This window comes from Esox lucius, chromosome 21, assembly GCF_011004845.1.
Source record: "Esox lucius isolate fEsoLuc1 chromosome 21, fEsoLuc1.pri, whole genome shotgun sequence".
In the NCBI taxonomy this organism is placed as follows: Eukaryota; Metazoa; Chordata; class Actinopteri; order Esociformes; family Esocidae; genus Esox; species Esox lucius.
Window position 1 is genome coordinate 5,822,850 of NC_047589.1, and position 22,435 is coordinate 5,845,284.

The following is a 22,435-nucleotide window of genomic DNA, read 5'->3' on the forward strand; positions in this document are numbered from 1 at the left end:
ACTCTCCCATATGACAGTGAACTCCCTAACAGGCCAATGTCTTCTTTAATGCTTTTGTGTTTTGGGATTTGATCTTCAGACCAGATAGAAGAGTGCCCCTTACTGGTACTTTAACTCTACTTTCAGCAGCATCTCATCTTTCATCCAGGGACCAACCAGGACCGACTCTGTTTAGCTTCATATACAAACCATCAGTGGGATGCAGGTTTCTATGTTGTTGTCATCATCATCATGGTTGTGACGTGATACATTTGTCATGTTATAAAAGTGTATCTACAAAGTTAATGAAAGTATTGAAACACACATCAGTCTATATGAGTGAAGTTGAGGTTACAGAAGCATCAGGCCCTCAAATGAAATCCCCATATTCAAGTATTGATGTGATCATCTAGCATTAGATTAACTGTCTTCATGAACAGATTACAGACCATGAATACAACCTGATCCTGGTCTGAAACATAAGACATGTGCAGTACATACACTAATATGAAGGATGTTGAAGTGTATGAATGTATGCTTATTTATGTTTAGATAACAAAATAACATCTGTTTATCTGTACATAGGAAGTCACATTCATTCAAAGTGCAACAATAATTAGCCAATGGGATTACAGTAATTCTGTCCTCTATGTCTATAAAGCTGAGGTAAGAACGGAAGTTCTTTGAGATGAGATTGAGTTCATTAGACATTGTGTCTGGAGACTGAGTCTGTAACATCATGAACAACAGACCATCAATTGCTGCAATAAATAATTTAATTACTCTCTCCCTTGAAGACCGGGTACACAATCATTATTTCAACCACTATATGAAAGGGCTGATTTCTAACAAGGCACCCGCATCGAATGTTATCATTGGATTGAATGGGCGTTATCAGTGGTTATCAGCCTCATAGATATGGGTCCGAAGGGGCCTGCTAAGCCTACTGGTAGGCTCAGAAGGCTTTTATCATCCATTCGCATGGTTAATCACGGATAAATACACGAGAAGACTCCAGATCCAATCCCAGACGAATCCAGGTCGCTGCTAACCGAAAGTCTGCTGGATAACAGGGATATGTACAGGTAAGACCATTAAAATCAGAGCCTTTAAACTGAGATAATTTAGTCAATAAGCGTCGTCAATAAGCTTCAATAAGCGAAAACAATACAGAATTATTTTTTTAAATGTTTTGTGGTGGCGTGACATTAGTGTTGACAACGTTATGGTATTCGTGCGGTTATCCCAAATACCCCAAACAATGTCCTTAATTAATTATGAACCTGCTAAACCACCTGTGCTACCCTAACCATAACCTGTCTCAAATAACACCCTCATCATTTGGGACACTCAGTTTTTGGAAAACAATTTGGGACACTAAACTGCACGTAAGTCGAACGTTATTATTAGCCTACTTGCTTTACGTTAGCATAAACGTTACTAAGTAGCATGTTTTTCTTTTAGTAAATGTCTCCATTAGCTTGAAAGTAAGTAGTTGTCCACACTGTACACAGTGTAGACAGTAAGGCCTATTGCATATATTGTGTAGCTGCTCATTAACGCTTCACTGAAGCTATATCATACTCATACTGTGTGAAATATTCAAACCCAAAACGTGTTTTTATGGCTGCACCATGGGCTGCACCTGTAGCATTGAAGATACATCAAATGGACTCCAGGTGTTCTGAGCATCATTTTATATGCATACCCATGAATTTAAGCCTGCCATGTTTGTTATCAGATGACTATCAATCTATTAGAAATAGATAGACTGTGGTGTCTCTGTCACTTTTTGTAAGTGATCAGTGAGGGAGGCTAACATAAACATAATTGCTGTCCTCAACCTTGAACTTCAAAAATAATACCCAAAAGCAGAGGTCTGTGTGAATATCTATATATCTGTCTGTCTATATGTATGTATGTATATATGTATGTGTATATATTTATTCATGTTTTTCTGTCTGTGTAACGTTAATATCTCTTTATCTAACTTTTTCCGTGTCCCTTTAGCATCAATTTCCTTTTATTGTTATTCCAGGGCTGCTTTAAGTCCATGGACTTTTGTGGTAAGTTTGTTTTATTTCTTACCATACACTATGTCTATATTGAACAATCCAAAATTAGGTTTTGGACCAAGCTGCATAGAAAGTGTGCCTGTATACAAATCTGTCATGTGCAAGTTTCTCTCTGTTTATGTTTTAGGTTGAAGATGGCCCAGAGAGGTAAGCCTTACAGTTGCTAATATAGGAGTATTAGGCGAGTGTGTATGAGAAAGATAGTATGATATTAAAAATCCATACTTACCAATGACGCTTGTTTATTACTGATTTATTGCTGACCAGCTTTTTCTTTATTATTAAACAAGAGAGAACACAAATTCATGAATCACAAAGGGAAACTTTGAAATCCTTTTTTGAGGAGGGAATGACACGGGTTGGTTCCCCCTCATATCAAGAGCTGCATCAGCGACTGGTTTGGAAACCAGTGTCATAGAAGTAAGGTTTACTTTAATGCCACACTTACAATCAACATATCAAATAAATACATCATTCTGCTGTACTGCTGCTATGTTTTTGTTAACACCCCTTCTCTTCTCTGCTTATCTTCATAGTCCTCAGATTCATCTACCAACCCTTATAGAGCTGGTTCAGGTTTGCCTTGGACCAGCTCTTAGTTATGCTGTTATAGTTTTAGACTGCCGGGGGACTTCCTTCCTCTGACACAATGAGCTCCAATCTCTTCCATCTGTGTGCATTCATGTCCCAGAAATGCTTGTTACTTATCAGCTCTGGGGAGCTTCTTCCCAGGAGTCATTATGTTTTCTCACCCCGCAGTTTTCCTTGGATTAGGGTGGCACCGAAATCATGGTTGCAGCTGCTGCCTTGGTCCTGCTCGACGCCCTGCTGCGCCCTGCTATGCCCTGCTGTGCCCTGCTACGTCATGCTACGCCCTGCTGTGCCCTGCTACACCCTGCTATGCCCTGCAGTGCCCTGCTACGTTCTGCTACACCTTGCAGTGCCCTGCTACGTCCTACACCCTGCTACGCCCTGCTACACCTTGCAGTGCCCTGCTATGTCCTACACCCTGCTACACCTTTCAATGCCCTGCTATGCTATAAACACACACACACACACACACACAGTAACTCTTGGGGGGAATGATTGTAATTGTTAGGTCTTTGTAAATTATTGTGTGGTCTAGACCTACTCTATCTGTAAAGTGTCTTGAGATAAAGGTTGTTATCATTTGATACTATAAATAGAATTGAATTGAATTAAGTTTTATTGGTGTAATAAATTTTTTTTTTGTGTGTTGTCTCTCTTTCAGAACTGGATTGGTAACTACAAAAGATCCTTTAAAGCTTCTTCAAAGCCCCGGCCGCCAAAACAAAAACTTTACAGATGAGAGCTTTCACCTTACATTCTCAAAAACAAAGGTGAGAAACAATATTTAATGGATGCTTTTAATTGTTATACTAAATGGATTGTTGTTGTACATAGCGGCCCACAATCAGGGGTTCACAAGGGTCATGAAGCAAATTTTCAAGAAAGTATTTGCCAAGTATTTCACAGACTGCTGTGTCTATTGAAAAGAATCATCATACTGCAAACGTTATCTTGTTTTTACAGTGTTGTTACAGGGTTTTACAAGCCAAGTGAACCAGTTTGTTGGACAGATTGTCAGATTTTCTCTGTATGAATTTACTATATAAAGACAAGGACTAAGGAGTTAAGTTTGTTCTGTGCATCTATTTTTTTTCTCAGGCACAATGAATGATATTAAGGGTAGGTGGTCCACATTAAGAGAAGAAGTCAAGCAACAATATGTTCAGGAGGCAGCAGCACTGAAGGCACATGGGCAGACACAGGACCTTAGCCCTGAGATGAGGGAGCTTAAAATAAAAGGGCATCTGAAGAACCTGAAGTTAGAGGTTTGGAAAGAAGGGTCCTTTGCTAGGCATTAGTGGTATCATTATAGTATTAGATGTAAGGATGATTGATGGCAGTTGTGATGTGAGCAGTAATGTGACAGACAATTGGAGTGTTTATCTGTAGATTATTTTAGAATTTCAAATTAATTAATTCCAAATAAACATTCCATCTGATTTTTAAACATGTAGGGTGTACTAAATCAAGTCCTCCGATGATTCACATACTCAAACCATGTCCATCCAAATGTATGTTATAAGCAATTATTAAACATGAGATGGCAAACATAAGCGGTGCATAATCGCAACAACATATACCCTACATAAAAGAATAAACACTGTAAAACCACAATTAATCTGTAAAACAAAGTATATGGGTCAAGTGTTTACAAGGCTATCAGCATCAAATATTCTCACATTCAAATGATTGTCGAAGGCTTATACCACCCCTCTCAAACTAAATCCCTACTGGTTGAGCTTGTCTATTCAGATGAAGGTTGTCAATTGAAACATTAGTAGTCACATATGGCTATGAGTCCATTAGACTCTGTGTAAATGGAGCTAATGTATAGTTTATGTAATCTCCATAAGCACTTATTTCTCACCTGTGACAACACTGTTTTCATAGAGATTGCCTAGCCCTGTTAAGAGTTGTTTCTTCAGTGTATGTTGGATTTTTAAAATTAGTGTTTGTCCATTTTGTTTATAATCAATTATTTAAAAGTTTTGTGTTTTGCTTGTTTCTCTAAATATTGTGAAGGTGTCCAAGCTTGAGGCTTTGGGTGTGGAGACGGCCATTTTATCCTTTGACAATCAAAAGGCCCGTTTAGAGGTCTTTGAAATGAGTAGCAAGGAAGCCACTGTGTTCAACGGACACAGTGAACAATTTTGCACTGCATTTCAAAGGTAATATTGGTTGTATGAAAGTCCACAGAAATGGACCCAGCCCCATAATAGTGCAAATATACATAAAACAGTTTTATTGAATTAATTGTTGTCTGTTTTCGCATCTGCAGCCAGCTCCTCAGCCACAACACCCACTACTAAAGATCCCATCATTGTGCTTTTGAAAAAAGTGCAAGATCTTTTCAACCAAAGATATAGTATGCATACGTTCAAACACTTTTTTAGACTCATGTTAAGAAATGCCTTAAAGTTATATCTTGATAACCTAATATACCTTTAAGAATCTATGGCATTATTATCCAGTTAATAAATTATGTTTCTAATGTACCCATCAACCATAAGATTATGACACTTTAACAAAACTAGCTTTCAACAGGAGGGAAGTCAGAATTATCCAACTGTGTAATTGAGTAACATGTGCATGCATGTGTGTGCCCATGTCTTTCAGAGGAGGCCGGAGGTACTGGAAGGCTCCCCTACCAGTCCCTTGTGAATAACAAGACAACGATCAAAGTTGCTGGGCTGCCCATTGGACTTGACATCAAGAAGCCCTCCTTTTACGGAAGACACCAATTAGAGGCCATTTTGGCAGCTGCTGAGCAAATTTCATTTGAAATAAGTAAGTGATATTAACAGTGGCTGTTGTCTTTCTTCACTTGAGTTCCTGCAGACCATTTGGCTCTATGCAAAGTGGGGAAAATAAGTTAACTAAAGAATAATACAGGCCTTCATGTGAGTCTTTGTATAGTGCTGGGCCACTGCAGACATTTAGAACAGCTTTATTGCATTTTGTTATATATTGTACATGCCTTTGTCAGTTTGTAAGGGTTGTGACAATATTCCTCAGTTGGAGTTTATCATTATAGTTTAACACGTTTTCTAAAAAGGCACCTCTCCAGAATATCCTATAATTGTATAGTTGAATGGGATGGCCCTTGGCAACGGTTTACATCTTTTTCATGTTCATAAAACTATTCAGTAATTCAATTATATGTCTCCTGTGAATTATATATCTTAATTGATATTGCTATGTGATTATTTGTTCTCCAGTAATGCAGGAAGACCAATAATGTTTTATGCTCATATTACACGTTTTCCTTTTTTCGTAAACATATCAATTAGATACAGCAGAACGCAACCCCACTGACAAGGCAGAGGGAATGTCCGAGCACATGGACGCAGAAGGTATGCTGAGTTGTTTTATGGACTGAGTAGCTGGAGAGGTGGCAGTTCACCTCCTGGGCACTGCCAAGGTGATCTTTAGCAAGGCCCCGAACCCCCCCAACTGCTGGAGATCAATAGAAAATATAAATTAAAAAATTGAATTCAATTTAAATGAATATTTAACATTAGACTTAAGAAGCACATTTCACTAGATATTTAACTTTTGTAATTCAACCTCATTTCACAGCATATTTGACCCCTGTCCACATTAATGTCTGATGCAAATTATATGATTCACCTTTGTGTCATCGTTGAATGTCTTTAAATCAACAGACACGGCAGTTTGTATCCAGAAGAAGTCAGTGGAACAGATCTTTGAGGCCATGTGTGGAAATGTTATTTCTTGCAATCTTAATACATTTTGAAAGCCAATTGCTACAAATCAGTTTTTAGTATTGCTTAAATTCGAGCTTAAATGAAACTTCTGAGGTCTGCCATTGACATTTGACAGAGAAAAGCTCACTTGTTTGAAAATTACAATATAAAGATACAATATTTATCCAAGTGACAAACAGCTTCCATAAGCTTGATATCCTGATCATTTCACACTTTGAATTGGCTGTTGAGATTCAGATGTTTACTATATCCATATTATGCTGCCAAATTGCATTAAAGATTTTAATTAAGATTCAAAATTTGTATCAAGAAAGATTTTATTGTGTTTTCTTTTATGTTCTTCATGTGCACAGCAGATGGAAGGAGAGTCCTCAGAAACAGCCACTAATGTAGCCCCCATGATGACTGCAGATGAAGGTATCTGTCCAAACTGTGGTTATTTATATTTAACCAGGAAGTCCCATTGATACTAATTATGCCTTTTTCAAGCAGCAAAGATAAAAACAAGTAATTTCAACAGATTACAATACTGCAATACGTAATCACAATTATGTTATTACAGATGAAAACTGGTTGAATGTGATTGAACCTAAAATGCATTTCATTTAGGTGCAGTCCAGCGAAAAAACTGAAGTTGAAACAACTGAAAATAAACTATAAGAACAAAGGTTGTGACATGAAAACTAGGGATATTTCCAGTACAACGGTTACAGTTTTTCCCAATTGCTAAAACACAAAAAGTGAATGCCCAGATCAAAGCGTCAAAACCGTACCGTTTGCATGCATGTCTTACACACAGGCACCAAATGAATAAACACATTGTAGGCATTGCACTGCAAACAATTGTGCAACACACGGTGCAAAACACTACACACAGAGTGTTGTATGTTACACATGTTGGAAAATGAGGAAACACTTTGCATACAGCACATCCATTCAATAATAAAAACACATGCGACAATAGCAACACCCCCGCACACACAGTAAAACACCTAACCGGTAATTGAACACCAATCAGTCACAGCTGTAGCACTATAAATAGAACTCAGGTATGTGCACCTGTCGTGATACAATTGCGAATATGGAGGCCGAAGGACCAAGGGGAAGGAGAAGACGAGGAAGAGATGGGGGAAGAGGGAGAGGAGAACGAGGAAGAGATGGAGGAAGAGGGAGAGGAGAACGAGATGGGGGAAGAGGGAGAGGAGAACGAGGAAGAGGGAGAGGAGAACGAGATGGGGGAAGAGGGAGAGGAGAACGAGGAAGAGGGAGAGGAGAACGAGATGGAGGAAGAGGGAGAGGAGAACGAGGAAGAGGGAGAGGAGAACGAGGAAGAGATGGGGGAAGAGGGAGAGGAGAACGAGATGGGGGAAGAGGGAGAGGAGAATGGCACCAACCTGAACGGGAACCAGGCAGACGCATAACTATCACTGACGACATCAGGGCCACTGTGGTGGACCATGTCATCAACCATGGCCTGACTATGAGGGAGGCCGGGCAGAGGGTCCGGCCCAACCTCAGCCGCTTCACGGTAGCCAGCATCATTCGGACATACCGACAAGAAAACAGGTATGTCCTGAATTAACGCCAAAGGACTGCACAGTGAGGTCTGCTACCCGACCCGAGCCCGACGGGACCCGAAAAATGTGCGGGTTTCGGGTCGGTTTCGGGTTAATGTTTAATGAACAGCCTCGGGTTTGGGTCGGGTTCGTAAAACTAAAAAGTCTATATATAGTTTGCGTGCCGTGTGCTACTGTGCTTTGCCTGCTTGCTGTGTGTGTTGTGGTGACCGGCACGCGAGAGAAAGAAAGTACATACGTGCGCAGATGTGCAATCAATGTGCATATGTTACACAGACACACAGGCGCTCCTCTCTCTCTCTCTCTCTCTCTCTCTCTCTCTCTCTCTCTCTCTCAAAAAAAATAAGAAAAAAATAATATATATATTTATTTATTTTATCATTATAATATCACAAAACCGTTTTGCGCATGTGCTACCGCTCTCGCGCGCTATTTCAGTCACAACAACACAGACAGCAGCAGTTTGACTGTTACAACTGTTCGACCACAGCAAAGTTATGCAATTGGTAAGTTAAGTTTTTTTTCTCTTACTGCTGTGCTGATGGGGCCGCTGCGCCTATGTAACGATATTTGTTTATCGTTTTAAGCAATCATTAAATACATATTGCAAACGTTTTTTTTTTTTTTTTTTGACCTCGGGTTCGGGTCGGGTTCGGGGTTAACATGTAAATGTAACTGTCGGGTCGGGTCGGGTTAAATGATCGCGGGTACGGGCCGGGTTAGGGCTTCAGTTTAAAGCCTGTGCAGACCTCTAAGTACCCACACAGCAAATTGTCTAGTGTTAGTGTAGATTTTCCAGTGTTACAGTAATTTAACACTTTTACAGTGGTTTACATATAAACCCTGGGGGAGTGTTAATTTGACTGTAACTCTGAGAGTGTTAAATTTGCGTTTTCAAATTTGCTGTGCATCAGCGTTCTGGCTGAATCTGGTTATACAGTATTTCACCACGTACAGTATGACAGTACGGGATGGGGAACAGAACCTAACCATCGACACTAATCATGAATTGTTTGCAGAACTGCCAGGCGACCTGCCGTGGGAGGAAGGCAACGAGTGTTCACCCATGCCCAGGAACTGGCCGTTGTCAACCTTGTGGTGGCAAACAACGCCATCACCCTGCGCCAATTGCGTGAGCGCATCCTCGAAGACCAGGCAATTTTCCACAATGTGCACAGTGTCAGTACGACGACACTCGCCCGGGTCCTGCGGGAACACCACGTCAGCATGAAACAACTTTACAAGGTTCCATTTGAGAGGAACAGTGTTGCAGTCAAGAACCTTCGCTATGACTATGTGCAGGTGAGTGCCACAGTACCACTACAATGGCAGTTGTGTGTTTACATGGATATATACCTTGCAGTCGCCCCCTTACTGCAAAAAAAAAATACTTAAAAATCTTGTTCCATTGGCAAAATGTAAAATAAGCTAACCATCTAGATTGTTTTACCTGAAAACAAGATAAATTTGACTTTTTTGCCAATAGAACAAGATTTTTAAGACAAGATTTTTTGCAGTTGGAGGGACACTGCCAACATTTTGGTGATATCCGAATGTGTCCAACCCAATCCACAGTCATTGTGCGACATTGTAGAGGCAGTATCGCTGTATTCAGGAACACAATAGTGACATTTTGGTATATGCATGTTCTGTTAGACTGTCCTGGCCTTCGATGCGGCAGCGCAGCAACATGAGTACATCTACATAGATGAAGCTGGGTTCAATCTGGCAAAAACCAGACGTCGGGGCCGGAACATCATCGGCCAAAGGGCCATCGTGAACATCCCCGGGCAGCGCGGGGGCAACATCACCATGTGTGCCGCCATTAGTGGTCAAGGGCTCCTCCATCACCATGCCACCCTAGGACCCTACAACACTGCACACCTACTGGCATTTCTCGATGCACTACATGCTGTGGACACACAGGACAGACCAGGGCAGCCCATGTTTGTTGTCATCTGGGATAATGTCAGTTTCCACCGGGCTGCTCTGGTCCGGGACTGGTTTGCCAACCACGACCATTTCATGGTGTTGCACCTGCCCCCTTATTCCCCGTTCCTAAATCCGATCAAGGAATTCTTTTCGGCATGGCGGTGGAAGGTCTATGACCGCCTACCACATGTACGCGTGCCGCTCCTGCGAGCGATGGAGGAGGCATGTGGGGACATCGAGGTGGGGTCGATCCATGGGTGGATACGCCACACACGGAGATATTTTCCCCGTTGCCTGGCAAGGGAAGACATTGCCTGTGATGTGGACGAGGTGCTGTGGCCCGACCCCAATCGACGACGAGATCCTTGACATGGACCTGCAATAGAAACACCTACACCAGATGTTCAATACTTATAGTAGTTCTGCACCTGTACACTGAGTTTTGGTTGTGGAAATAAACACGGTTTACAGACTACAAATGTAGGCAGTGTCTTGAGTACAGTTGACCTGTGTGTTGTGTTTGCTTTGACTGTTTATATTGCATGTGCATGTGTGTTTCCTATCGATACGAAGAGGGCCTTTTCAAGTTAGAGTGTTACGTTTTGATTGCAGAATGTTATTTTGCATTGGCAGTTAGATGTTGATCTCCAAGTGCTGTGTCAAGAAATCTTGTGTGTTGAGTTTTGACACAATGAGCCAAATTTTTAATTTTGTGTGTAAGCAATTGAAAAAAACTGTAATATACTAAAAAGGCCAGGTCTGTTATCTATGGGGAAAAAACACCAGTTTAGTGTTTTTTGACCATGTTACAGTTTTTTTGGATTGCTTAAGCACGATTTTCAAAACAGGGCCCGTGTTTTCAAAACACTACACACAATAAGCACAACCACACACCTAGTTAGCAAAACACTACAGATTCTTTGCATAAGTAAACACTCTTATAAAAACTATACACTTCTGTTTAAAAACCACACTTTGTTACCATATGAAACACACACGTTTCACATTACTATACTCTGTTTGCACGAGTTACACTCTGCTGTGATAAACCTAAAACACTTTGAGCACTTCTACTTCCCTATGATTAGAGTAGGCTACCATCAACAAAGTACAAATATAATGTAAATTCACCAAACACTACACAAGACTAATGTTGCAGACTGAAGAAACTCATTTATTTCCCAAAATGTTGACATGGAGATTCATAATACTGTAACAAAATGTCACTTTACATATTGTACTGTAAGTTTACTGTAAAAAAAAACTAAAACAAAAAAAACATAGACATTGTCTCTTCGCCTAGCTGGATCTGGCCAGAGAATTTCATCAACATCGCAGGCAATGTTGTCATTAGCAAGACACCTTGGAAAGAAATGTTTTGAATGACGAATCCATCCTTGCATTGCTGCTACCTCCATCAAGTCACAGGCCTCCTCCATGGCTTGGATGAGGGGTACCTCAGCCTGGAGACGGAGATCATATACCTTCCACCGCCATGCCGAGAAGAACTCTTCTATAGGGTTGAGGAATGGAGAGTATGGTGGAAGATATAGGACGGTGAAATGTGGATGTTGCTGAAACCAGTTCTGAACCAGAGCAGAGCGGTGGAAAGACACATTGTCCCAGACAACAATGTATTGCATATTATTGATTTGATTTGCTGCTGTTATGTTGTGCAATTGGTCCAAGAATGTAAGTATGAGTGCTGTGTTGTAAGGGCCCATATGGGCATGGCGGTGGAGGACCCCATTCTGTGTAATGGCTGCACAGTGTTATATTACCCCCACGTTGCCCTGGGACATTGACTATAGCCCTGTGGCCAATGATGTTTCTTCCCCTCCTTCGTGTTCTCGTCAGGTTGAACCCAGCCTCATCTACGTAAATGAACTCATGATGGATCTCCTCTCCATCCATTCGTAAAACTCTCTGAAGAACAGTGTCAGGCAAAATTGTGTAATTCAGTGTAGATGTAGTATACATATTACAGTACAGTAAAAGATTGAGACACTATGCAAGATCACACTGCTAAAGTGAATACATACCTCTGCATAATAATGCCGCAGTCGTTTCACCCTTTCGGAATTGCGCTCGAAAGGCACTCGATAAATTTGCTTCATTTGAATATGGTTTTTATTTAGGATGCGTGCCAGTGTTGATGTAGAGACCTGATGGATATTGTTGAAACTGGCGTGGTTATTGACAATGTTAGTTCGGAGCTGATTGAGTTTTATAGCATTGTTGGCCAAAACCATGTTTACTATCTCCCTCTCTTGCTGTTCTGTGAACATAGGAGGCCTTCCCCCTTGTCGTTCCTGACCCTCAATCCTATGTAGAAAAAAAAAAAAAAAAACTGTATACAATAGTACAGTAATTTCACAGGAAAAGGTAACAAAAGTGCTGATAGTGCATAGAATACAGTACTGTAAGCAGTTACTGAAACCGTGCAGATGTTTTTGATATGATGATATTTATACAATACCTATTTTCCAGTCGAAATGTTCTTATCACACTTGCCACTGTGTATGGGCTTAGATTTGGCTGTACTCGCAGTCCAGCCTCCCTCAGCGTCAGGCCGTGGTTGACAACGTGGTCAACCAGTGTTGCACGGATCTCATTTGTCAGATTCGGTCCTCTTTGAGCACCTTCTTGTCTTCCTCTTCCTCTACCTCCAGCATGGCCTCCATCTCTTCTTCTTCCTCCCCTTCCTCCTCCTCCTTGTCCTCCTCCTCGTTCTCCTCCTCGTTCTCCTCCTCGTTCTCCTCCTCGTTCTCCTCGTCTGACTCTTTCCATTGTGCTTGAAGACTGATGAACTCACCTGCTGCTTTTTATAGTGCTTATACACCTGATTGGTGTGTCTTCAATTAAGCAAACATGTGTTTGCACACCTCATGACTGTGTTGAACCAATTGGTTGGACGGTGTGGTAATTTGACAGTCAGTGCTTTGGTATTGCAAGGAAGTGATTTCATGATAGATGTTTGTGTGTAATGTATGTTAAGTGTGTTTAGTGTTTTGCAAATCACTGTGTGTAGAGTTTTGCAACAAGTGTGAAGTTGACAATGTGCTTAGAGTTGTGCAAATATGGGCTGATGTTTTGCTTCTTGATTGTAAGGTTTTGCTAATAGTGTACTACTTTTAATTTTAGTGTGTAAGCAATCCAAAAAAACTGTAACTGTTGTACTGTGATAAACTGAGGGGCAGGTGACCTGATAAAATGTGTCAGTTAATAATTACTTAAATTAACTCACTAATTTAACCTTTTCAGAAATTATTTTTTCATTTCCCAGCTCCTCAGATCTCTGCAAGGTAAATCCAGACGGCTAGGTAGACTATCTGTCCGATCTGAGTTTTCTGTTGGATGAATAAAACAACTTTTGTACGTACACAAGTTTGAGTTTTTTTACTCTTTTGATGGCCCCCACCGCATCCCTACAAAACACACACACTACGTTTAAAAAGAACACTGGAGCGTTTGGTCAGAAAGTCCAGCTCTTGTGAAAGCTCATCCGAACTCTGGTGCAGGCATAGATATAGAACATTGTTCAGACCTGCAGGTCTGTACGGATGGTATATAGGCCTATGTATACAGATTTACAGGCCTTGAGTTTGACACTTGATTTAAAGCCTTTTATCATTTTCATTAAAATAGACTTCATTTGAATATTGCCACTACATGTCTTTGGATTACACTTTACTGTAAGAAGAAGACTGTGATATTTTCATTTACCCTAGTTAAGATTCTTTGTACTTTATTTAGTTGTTTATTGGCACCATCAATGTGGTCCCTTTAAAACAGTACAATGTGGGGAACATTAAAGTTCTATTGTACTGAATCAGTTGAATTGAGTACACATGTTGTAAATAAAAAGTAGCCTATTTCTCAGTTTCATTATTGGCTCACCTATTCAATACCCAGGGTCACAGTATGATTTGATGTTTTATATAACTTAAACGTATTTACCACAGTCTTACTACTCAGTCTGTTAGAATTTTCTTGAAAATTGAAGAGAGGGTTTATGTCAGAGGAGTAGTAAACTTATGAAAACGTAGATCCAAATGCCACTTTTTCAACCCAAATCCAAATGCCACTTTCTCTCTATTAAAAAGACACATGTAATAACCTGTGATTGTGTTACTATACAATTAAATGATATGTTATTTATATCATTTAATTGTATAGTTCAAAGAATATGTGGCTGGGGATAGGCCACTTAATATTAAATCAGCATTCTTAAAACATAAACTAATTTCTACATTAAGTAGGCTACCATATGGTTGGATTTGATTGTAAAGAGGCTATGCTAGATTTGCCAAACATAACTGAAGAATTTAGTTGCTCACAGTGACAGGTGTTGGAAGGAGGAAAATGTTAAGGGAAAAACTAAATATTTGCCGTAAAGCTCAAAATAAAACATTTCAATGGAGGAATAAATACAGAGAATACAACAGGGCCTATTGGCCTACAGTATGTGTCCTCTTTGTTTTGAATACTAGTAATAATAAACGTTTGATTCACAACCCTAATAGCAGCATTAACATAAATAGATATGCATGCCATGTGTGTCCCGAACAGAAATAAACTGTGTGTGTGTGTAGTAAATCTGTTTCACAGTCAGAAACAAACAAACAAAAAGCTTCATTTTATATATTGAGCCTTGAAAGTGCTCTCTGAAACTAGACCTGAGATGGCTTGTGTCCGTGAAATGAGAAAATGTAAACTTTGTTGTAGAGTTGAACCAAATACATCGTTGGAAAGGTCTTGTCCTGGAGAGTAACATATTTTAGTATAAAGATGGCTCCTGCTTTGAATGACCGACCTTTGAAACGTCACCCTGGTGCATGTTTTAATGGTTGTAATTCAGTAACTAAAGGGGTTAGAGACATGGGACCAAGTGTTATAAAAGCTCTTGGCCTCCTCTATCAAGTAATTATAGTCAACAACTGGGGGTGCTGTCAAATGCTGTTAAATTTAACAAATATTTGAAATATGATTACATAGATGTGTTTACTATACACATAAACCCCTCACTCTACTGTCATCTCAATATTTACAACCTCCAATTGTAAGAAAAACGGTAATGTTTTAGAAACTACAACTCCCTGTAGCCACGCCATGTAGCTTGATACAAATCACCGTTGTAGTTTTTCTGGTTTGCAAATTAGGGTTGTAAAATAGGGTTGTGAAAAGATATATCTACTGAATATATCAAATATCTAGTAAAGCCAAACTAGTAATTACACGGCATCTAGATGTTCTATATTAAGAAGAAGTAAATATGTTGGTTTTATTTCAGATATACTGTAGAGCTCAACATTGACCACCCACTTTTTTAATGGCTCTGGTTCCGGAAGTGTTTTTCCCCATTCAATTGTTTCATTGAGGTATAGCCACCAAAGCTGGCTATACATTGAGTACAACAAAGCTTTAAAAAGTTACTTAGACACCAGCTTCTACAAAAAAAGTTTTTTTTGTCCAAAAACAGCTTGTTTAAATAATTTTTTTGGCAGGAGAGTTCACAGCTCAAGAAAAACAAACATGGACTTTTTTGCAGTTAGACTAATCAACTAATCAGCAACACAGCATCAATTAGACCCTGATCAGTTACAATGAAAACACACAACCTAAACTTTCAGACTTTGATTAAATTTGGTTAGTGCTGAATTAAGGAGACATTTTGAATGATAAATAGCAAAGCATACAAGCTTGCTCAAACTATTAATTAAAAACTAGGAAGCAGCAAACCAGCCCTAGTCATGACTGCTTACAGTGCTAGCTGCTGTCATCATCATCACCATTGTATACCAGTGTCTGTACGCTTGGCATGGGGAGGTCCTGAGACAGGTATGGGTTTTCTGGGACGACATAACTACGCACTGCAGGAACAATGTCTGGTACATGTTGGTGAAACATCACAGTGGGATGATGTAGCTTTCTTTCCAGCTGTTTGAGACATTGAATGAGAGCAGCTTTTGAACCAGGCTGCTCTGTGTCATTGATGGCAGAGCACAGAAAGGCATACTGCTGATTGAGGTGTTCAGTTACAGTTCTCATTTCCTGGTAAAGCATGTGCTTTTCCTCAGCTGCCTGTGTCCTCATATACAAGGCATCAATTCCACGCCTTTTCAGACCCCTTGAAACATCATCTTCTTCAATCTAGTAAAAGACATAAGGAAACAAAGTGCTATCTCATGTTAGCAGGTGGTTGATGAAAATGATTGCCCAGACTTCCCTCTCCCCAGACACTTCCTCCAGCTCTTCCGGGGGGACACCGAGGCGTTCCCAGGCCAGCTGGGAGACATAGTCCCTCCAGCGTGTCCTAGGTCTTCCCCGGGGTCTCCTCCCGGTGGGACGGGACCGGAACACCTTCCCAGGAAGGCGTTCCGGAGGCATCCGAAAAAGATGCCCAAGCCACCTCAGCTGACCCCTCTCGATGTGGAGGAGCAGCGGCTCTACTCTGAGCTCCTCCCGGGTGACCGAGCTTCTCACCCTATCTCTGTACACCTCTGTAAAGAAAGTTTAATGTACTTATGTTTACCAATTTGTGTGTGATCAGCTTAACTCCAAAACATATAAAATGTTTAGACATTAAACAACTTGGCACAGTGGTAACACTGAACAACAAATTTAGACAGGTTACACAGCAGTGGACAAACCCAGGTCAGTTGATTTCCTCCGTCCATAATGTAAAAGGGCATCAGTCAGCAGGTCAAGGCGATGAGATGAAGTCATCTCCTTTGTGACTCTGGCAAATCTTCGGAGGAAAGACCACAGCCTTTCCATTCCTTCCCCATCTGTGAGCCCAAACCCTTCAAGCCGCCTGTTGCTATACTTAATCTGTGATTACAGCAAAGTCTTAGAATATCACATACACTGACACTAAGCATTATCCTACTACAGTGGAAACTGATTATAGTGATCACAGTTACAGCAACCAACTGCCTATATGGATCATAAAGCTTGGGACAGAATAATTCCTATACCAATGCTGTTTAAATAATTTGTTTATAGTAATCAAGTAGTCTGCTTACAGTGTTAATTTTTGTGTGGGCGCGCGCATAAGCTTGCTGTGCGCAGTCGCGCGTCATGTAATCATTTCCTCTACTCACACCACTCTGGCTCAGTGAGTTATTTTGCCCGCCATTTCCTGCTCTGCTTGCGGTTTCAGACTTTTATGGTGTAAAATTATTGTCCCTGGTCTCTCACAGGAGCAGGTAGACCTACTGTATGTTTCATGAGTGGAGTGTAATGCTTTCACCCTGACCTTTCAGACTTGAAGGGCTTGGAGCAGGAGAGGGCCCTGGTACAGTTTTTTATTTGATCTTAAAATCAGTAGAGAAGCTGTCCATTTCATTACTTTATATTCATGTAATAATTATAGAAAATAGATGTTAATCTGCATAAAAAAAAACACAAATAAAACAAATTTGCTTATAACAATCATCCACATATAGTTATTAACCTGACCCGGAGAGATATGAACACTGTAAGCGGTTTCCACTTCATATCACTAAACAGTGCATCTCTGAAACAAATCAACACCAGGTGGGGAAATGTTAGAACAAAGATTACTTTAAGGCATTTGTACTTATTTCAGGTGTACAGTGGATAGACAGTAAAAAATGGAGGCCAAAATGAGAGTGAATGATGAAGTTACCTGGCAGGGCAATTTGTGTCCATAAATGTGAAACGCTGGTACGGCCAAGGAGATGTTGTGTGGAATGCCCTTCCCTGATTTTTAATTGAACACAGTATGGCACTTTTAGTTAATTTATCAAGGTCTTTTATCAGAACAATAATTCAGTTTTACACAAAAAAAGTACTTACACGCAAATGTGAGGCAACAACACAGGCAATGTCATAGACTACTCTGAGGTGTATGTTCTTGTCCTCACATCTTCGAAGAAGCTCATCAATGACATACAGAGGATAGGCTAATCTATTTAAACAAAAACATTTGAATAATGAAACACTTCATACTGAGGAAAAGTGAAGGACACTCAAAATGATGAAAATTAGAATGGTGACAAGGTTAAAATGTTGTAATATTTTGAAATCTCCCATATACTTTCCATGAGGTTCATATTTGGTAATTGAAAAAAAAAAACAAGTATAAGCTGTTTCATAATTCAGGGTCTGCAGCCTTCGAAGGCTGCAACTGTAGACTGAATGGCTTATGTTAGGTTCATGTTATCCTAAGCATTGAATATTGACTGAGTCAATAGTCATAAATGTCACTACTTGCCTTTCTCCTTGGCTCATGTTGACAAACATAAGAGGCATTTCATGACGACAGGAAGCTCCAAACACTCCTGTAACATCAAGTTTCTTTGCTTGTTGTTGGGACCTCAGAACGTTGCCAGCCTTGAAGTTACTGCAGTCCTAAAGATTTTAGGAACTATTAGATTTATGAGCGGAATAATGGTCTTCTTCCAGGAGTTACATCTAACATTTCATGGATTTTTCAGTCCTAATACAGTATTCTGCAAATGTGACTAACCTTGTTAGGCTTTGAGCTGTCACGATTTGAACTAAGGTATTCCTCTACATACTTTTCATCAACAAACATGCGGGTTCCATGAAATGGCTCAACCTGTAACACTTGTCGTGGTGTAGTGTTGGAGGAACCAGGCGCAGGCAGAGATCACGTTCGTTGATTTATTAAAACAACAAACAACAAACCGAACACGAACGGAAAACAATAACAACTCTACTGAATGAAAATAAAAGTGCGCAACAATGCGTCTTAACAACTAACATACAAACAGTAGCACAAACAACACTCACCAGCATGCATACAGACAGCAACAGCAACAATGATCCACAATGTGGGGAGCAGAGGGGAAACATATATACACATACAAACGAGCTAGATTGGGACCTGGTGTGGAAGATTGGAAACATGTGACAGTCCGGGATGTGTTCGTGAGATATGGGAACTTGTGAAAACATGGCACGGTGGCGCTGCTGCTCACCGCACCATGACACAACCACACTTGTCCCTGAGCTTTGCTTCCTCACAAGGCCAAAGTTGGCATCCAATGTCACTATCATATCTCCATCCGCCTGGGAAAAAAACATTTACAGTAATCCTGGTTAATCTCATACAGCCTTCATAAATGCAGGTTGCACCAGAGAACACCTGGTTGATACACTCATACTAATATTATCACTATTTTATATATAATACTTTATACAACAATTAACTGATTTTGCGATATATATTTAATGGCAAAAGGTCATAAAAACGACAATTATGGTTAATCAAACAAGAACCATGCTGGAACCACAACCAACCTTTGGACATGCTGGGCATGTGGTCCCATCATCTAACTGTGGGCAAACATCTACCAAACTTCTTTGTCGAATGTGGTAATGCCTAAACTGGGATATGGATTCTCCCGCCAGGGCTCTGTAGAGCGCGTTAACCTACAGTATAAGCAGCAGTCAGTGAACCTTTACTTTTCATAGAAACATTTTCATAAAATTATATTTCCTAAATAAAGGCCAAGGTGATGGTCGTTTACTCAGACGTTATTTTTATAGAAAAATATCAATAATAATTTTGCATGCAACTACATAATCCTAGACGGTTCCATAAATAATAATGATGTAGTACAATCAAAGTAGAAGATTCAATTGTCACATCTATGCGGACTGGTCAGTCTTCCATGAGAGTAACTAAAATGTTCACTTCAAAGACATAACTTCTAACTGACCTCTGCATAATGACTTACCTCGGCAAGGGTTAGGTTGTTTTTGCAGCGTAGGGTGTTGCAAAAACCATCAACAGAAACCTGACACTCCAGTGACAGACAGACAAAAAGCTCTAGCAGAGGGATGGAAAAGGCTGCCTGGGGCTTGTCGGCTGTTGCTGGCCAGAGCCCATACCTTAGCAGAGTGCAGGCTTCTGGTTCACACGCACACATATTGACAGTGACGATGCAGAGTCGTCCTGCCAAATAAAAAGAGGGAAATAAAATAAAAACTATAGACATTACCATATCAGCATAGACAAAATCACTTGAGTGTGTCACCTATACCTTAATGTTTGTTATTATTGGAATCAGCAAACAGGCACCGAAAATAATTTTCTAAAATGCATCACAAATTTGATTAATTTCTCACAGGGAATTCATTACTCCACATTTAATAGGATTGGATTCCTCAACCTTAAAATTAAATACATTACATACACACATTTATTTAATGTAAAAGGACAAACCTGTGCTGACAATGACCTTCATGTCCTTCATGTACACAGCATGGGTGCTATGGCCTTCAGGTAAGTATAAGAATAACCCCAGGGAAGATGGCTCATAGTAGGCATTCTGTAAGAAAGATTGATAGCTCTAACAAAGTTTTTAAAACAACAGACTGAAGACACAAATATTTGATACAACATAGTGAATATATTTAAAATGACTTTGAGTTAGCTATGTCTGTATGTATGACTGCATGCTATTATTCTTACATTCCACTTATCAGGTAGGTGCAGTGAATTTCTGTGAGTCCTCTTCAGACAAGCCTCACAAAAGACTGCAGTTGTGCTGCACTCAATGCACCTATAATCTGCATCTTCTAGGCAGATAACACACTGCGTAGTGATTGGTGCTGAACATTCAAATGACACCTTAAGCATGTCATCCTTGACTGCATCCCAGGCATGAATCTCTCTCTTCTTTGCCTTACTGTATGCAGTCTCAGAAAATGAACTCATCATCTTGTTAGAAATCGGCCGTTTCGTATAGTGGTTGTAATAATTAGCATACCCGTTTGTCAAGGGAGAGAGAAAGTATATTATTTATTGCAGCATTAGAAAGTCTTGTTCATGAGGTTACGGACCTGGTCTTCCTTACACAACCTCAATCTCATCTCAGTCAATCTCTTCTCACTGTAATGTTGGTTACCAGCTAGCCTATACATTAAGGGCGTTTCTAACTTTTTAGGAGTCAACCCCCATGCCATATGGCCATCGTAAACATTCCTGTCATTAGAGCGCTACCTACTAAGAGATAATCTAAACAGAGAGGTTTCTGTTGTTCTCATTATCTAGGCACATTCACTTCCAATGAAACGTACATTCATATTGTAATTGTTAATGCTCAGATTCTACAATCGTATTCAACCTGTTGAGGTGGAACAGATGTGGAAGGTTCTGAAGGGTGGGTCTGTTTGGTGCTGGGTTGGGGAAGACCTTGACTAAGGTAAGAAACCTTTGCACGGCCAGCGATACACCTCCTCACCACCTTAATCTTGACGCTCCTGAAGCGTGCGCTCTTAATAGCTTTTCCCATATCTGAAATCAAAATAGTTAGCAATTATTTATTATTTAATAATGCAAAGTGCACTCCTTGCTTCTTATCACAGCCTAAAATGCAGAAACACATCAGTGAACATGGGATGCAGATGAGGAATATGTGACAGATGAGCACACAGACCTGTGCTTTTGGGTATTATTATCATTTATTTTTATTTCACTCAATATGAGTATGAGTGAAATACTCGTATAGGCCTATTGCAATATATGCATATATATGCAATATCTATGCATATATTGTTTATATTGAGCAGCTACACTTACTTTCAAGCTAATGGAGACATTTACTAAAAGAAAAACATGCTAATTACTAAAATTATATGCTAACGTAAAGCATGTACGCTAATAATATAGCGAAAAACGTTAGCTAACGCAATTGCAACAAGGTTCTCTCATGTCAACACTAATGTCACACCACCAAAAAATATAAAAAAAAAAAATAATGTTATTTTTTCGCTTATTGACTAAATTTTAAAGGCTCTCATTTTAATGGTCTTACCCAGTGGTTCCCAACCAGGGGTACTAAGACCCCTGGGGGTACTTGGCCTCTCCACAGGGGGTACTTGAAAACACTCATGACACCATAGACTTACTAGTGAAATTAACATGAGGGGGTACTTCAGGGGTACTGAAAGCAGTGCAAAAACATTTTGGGGGTAATTGAAAAAGGTTGGGAGACACTGGTCTTACCTGTACATATCCCTGTTATCCAGCAGACTTCCGGTTAGCGGCGACCTGGATTCGTCTGGGATTGGAACTGGAGTCTTCTCGTGTATTTATCCGTGATTAACCATGCGAATGGATGATAAAAGCCTTCTGAGCCTACCAGAAGGCGTAGCAGGCCCCTTCTGACCCATTTCTATGAGGCTGATAACCCCCATTCAATCCAATGATAACATTCGAAGCGGGTGCCAGGAAACTCCTTGCACAGCAGAAGTTGTGCAGGCTGTATGGCAATCTCAGCTGGGATATGCATTTTTTAATAAGTACATAGATTAATAAAGGCTACTACTGTATATGCGCACAGTTTTTTACACCCGTTTTCCCAGATAGCAATGAGTCGGCGGACCGGAGGCGGTCCTCCAGAGACGAAGAGAAGCGTCAGAATGTCTAAATCGCAAACACGTTTGCCGGCTCACCGCCGGTGGCAGCCGCTTTTTAAAAGGCGGACCTTTCGCGGCAAACGCTATTTTCGATATATATATAATATTTATAGCATGCAGTTTATCAAGAATA

General features: G+C 40.2%; 2 protein-coding genes, 1 pseudogene and 3 gene segments (V, D, J or C); 5 read left to right on the forward strand and 1 right to left on the reverse strand.

Moving 5' to 3' along the window:
• The window catches only part of LOC105008451, a 966,635-nt gene that overhangs the window by 458,263 nt on the left and 485,937 nt on the right, over window positions 1-22,435 (forward strand).
• Window positions 1-22,435, forward strand: part of LOC106024145 — a 458,405-nt gene that overhangs the window by 132,835 nt on the left and 303,135 nt on the right.
• Window positions 1-22,435, reverse strand: part of LOC117593618 — a 530,161-nt gene that overhangs the window by 100,050 nt on the left and 407,676 nt on the right.
• Window positions 1-22,435, forward strand: part of LOC105009329 (Ig kappa chain V-III region MOPC 63) — a 784,483-nt gene that overhangs the window by 3,626 nt on the left and 758,422 nt on the right. The gene's annotated exons all lie outside the window — the stretch shown is intronic.
• LOC105009921 lies at window positions 1,085-7,529 on the forward strand (annotated as a pseudogene).
• On the forward strand, window positions 7,692-10,985 carry LOC117593614. The gene is made up of 3 exons (XM_034289337.1): window positions 7,692-7,939; window positions 8,970-9,252; window positions 9,607-10,985. The coding sequence occupies exons 1-3, from the start codon at window positions 7,854-7,856 to the stop codon at window positions 10,249-10,251; spliced, it is 1,014 nt and encodes a 337-aa protein (XP_034145228.1). The 5' UTR covers window positions 7,692-7,853; the 3' UTR covers window positions 10,252-10,985.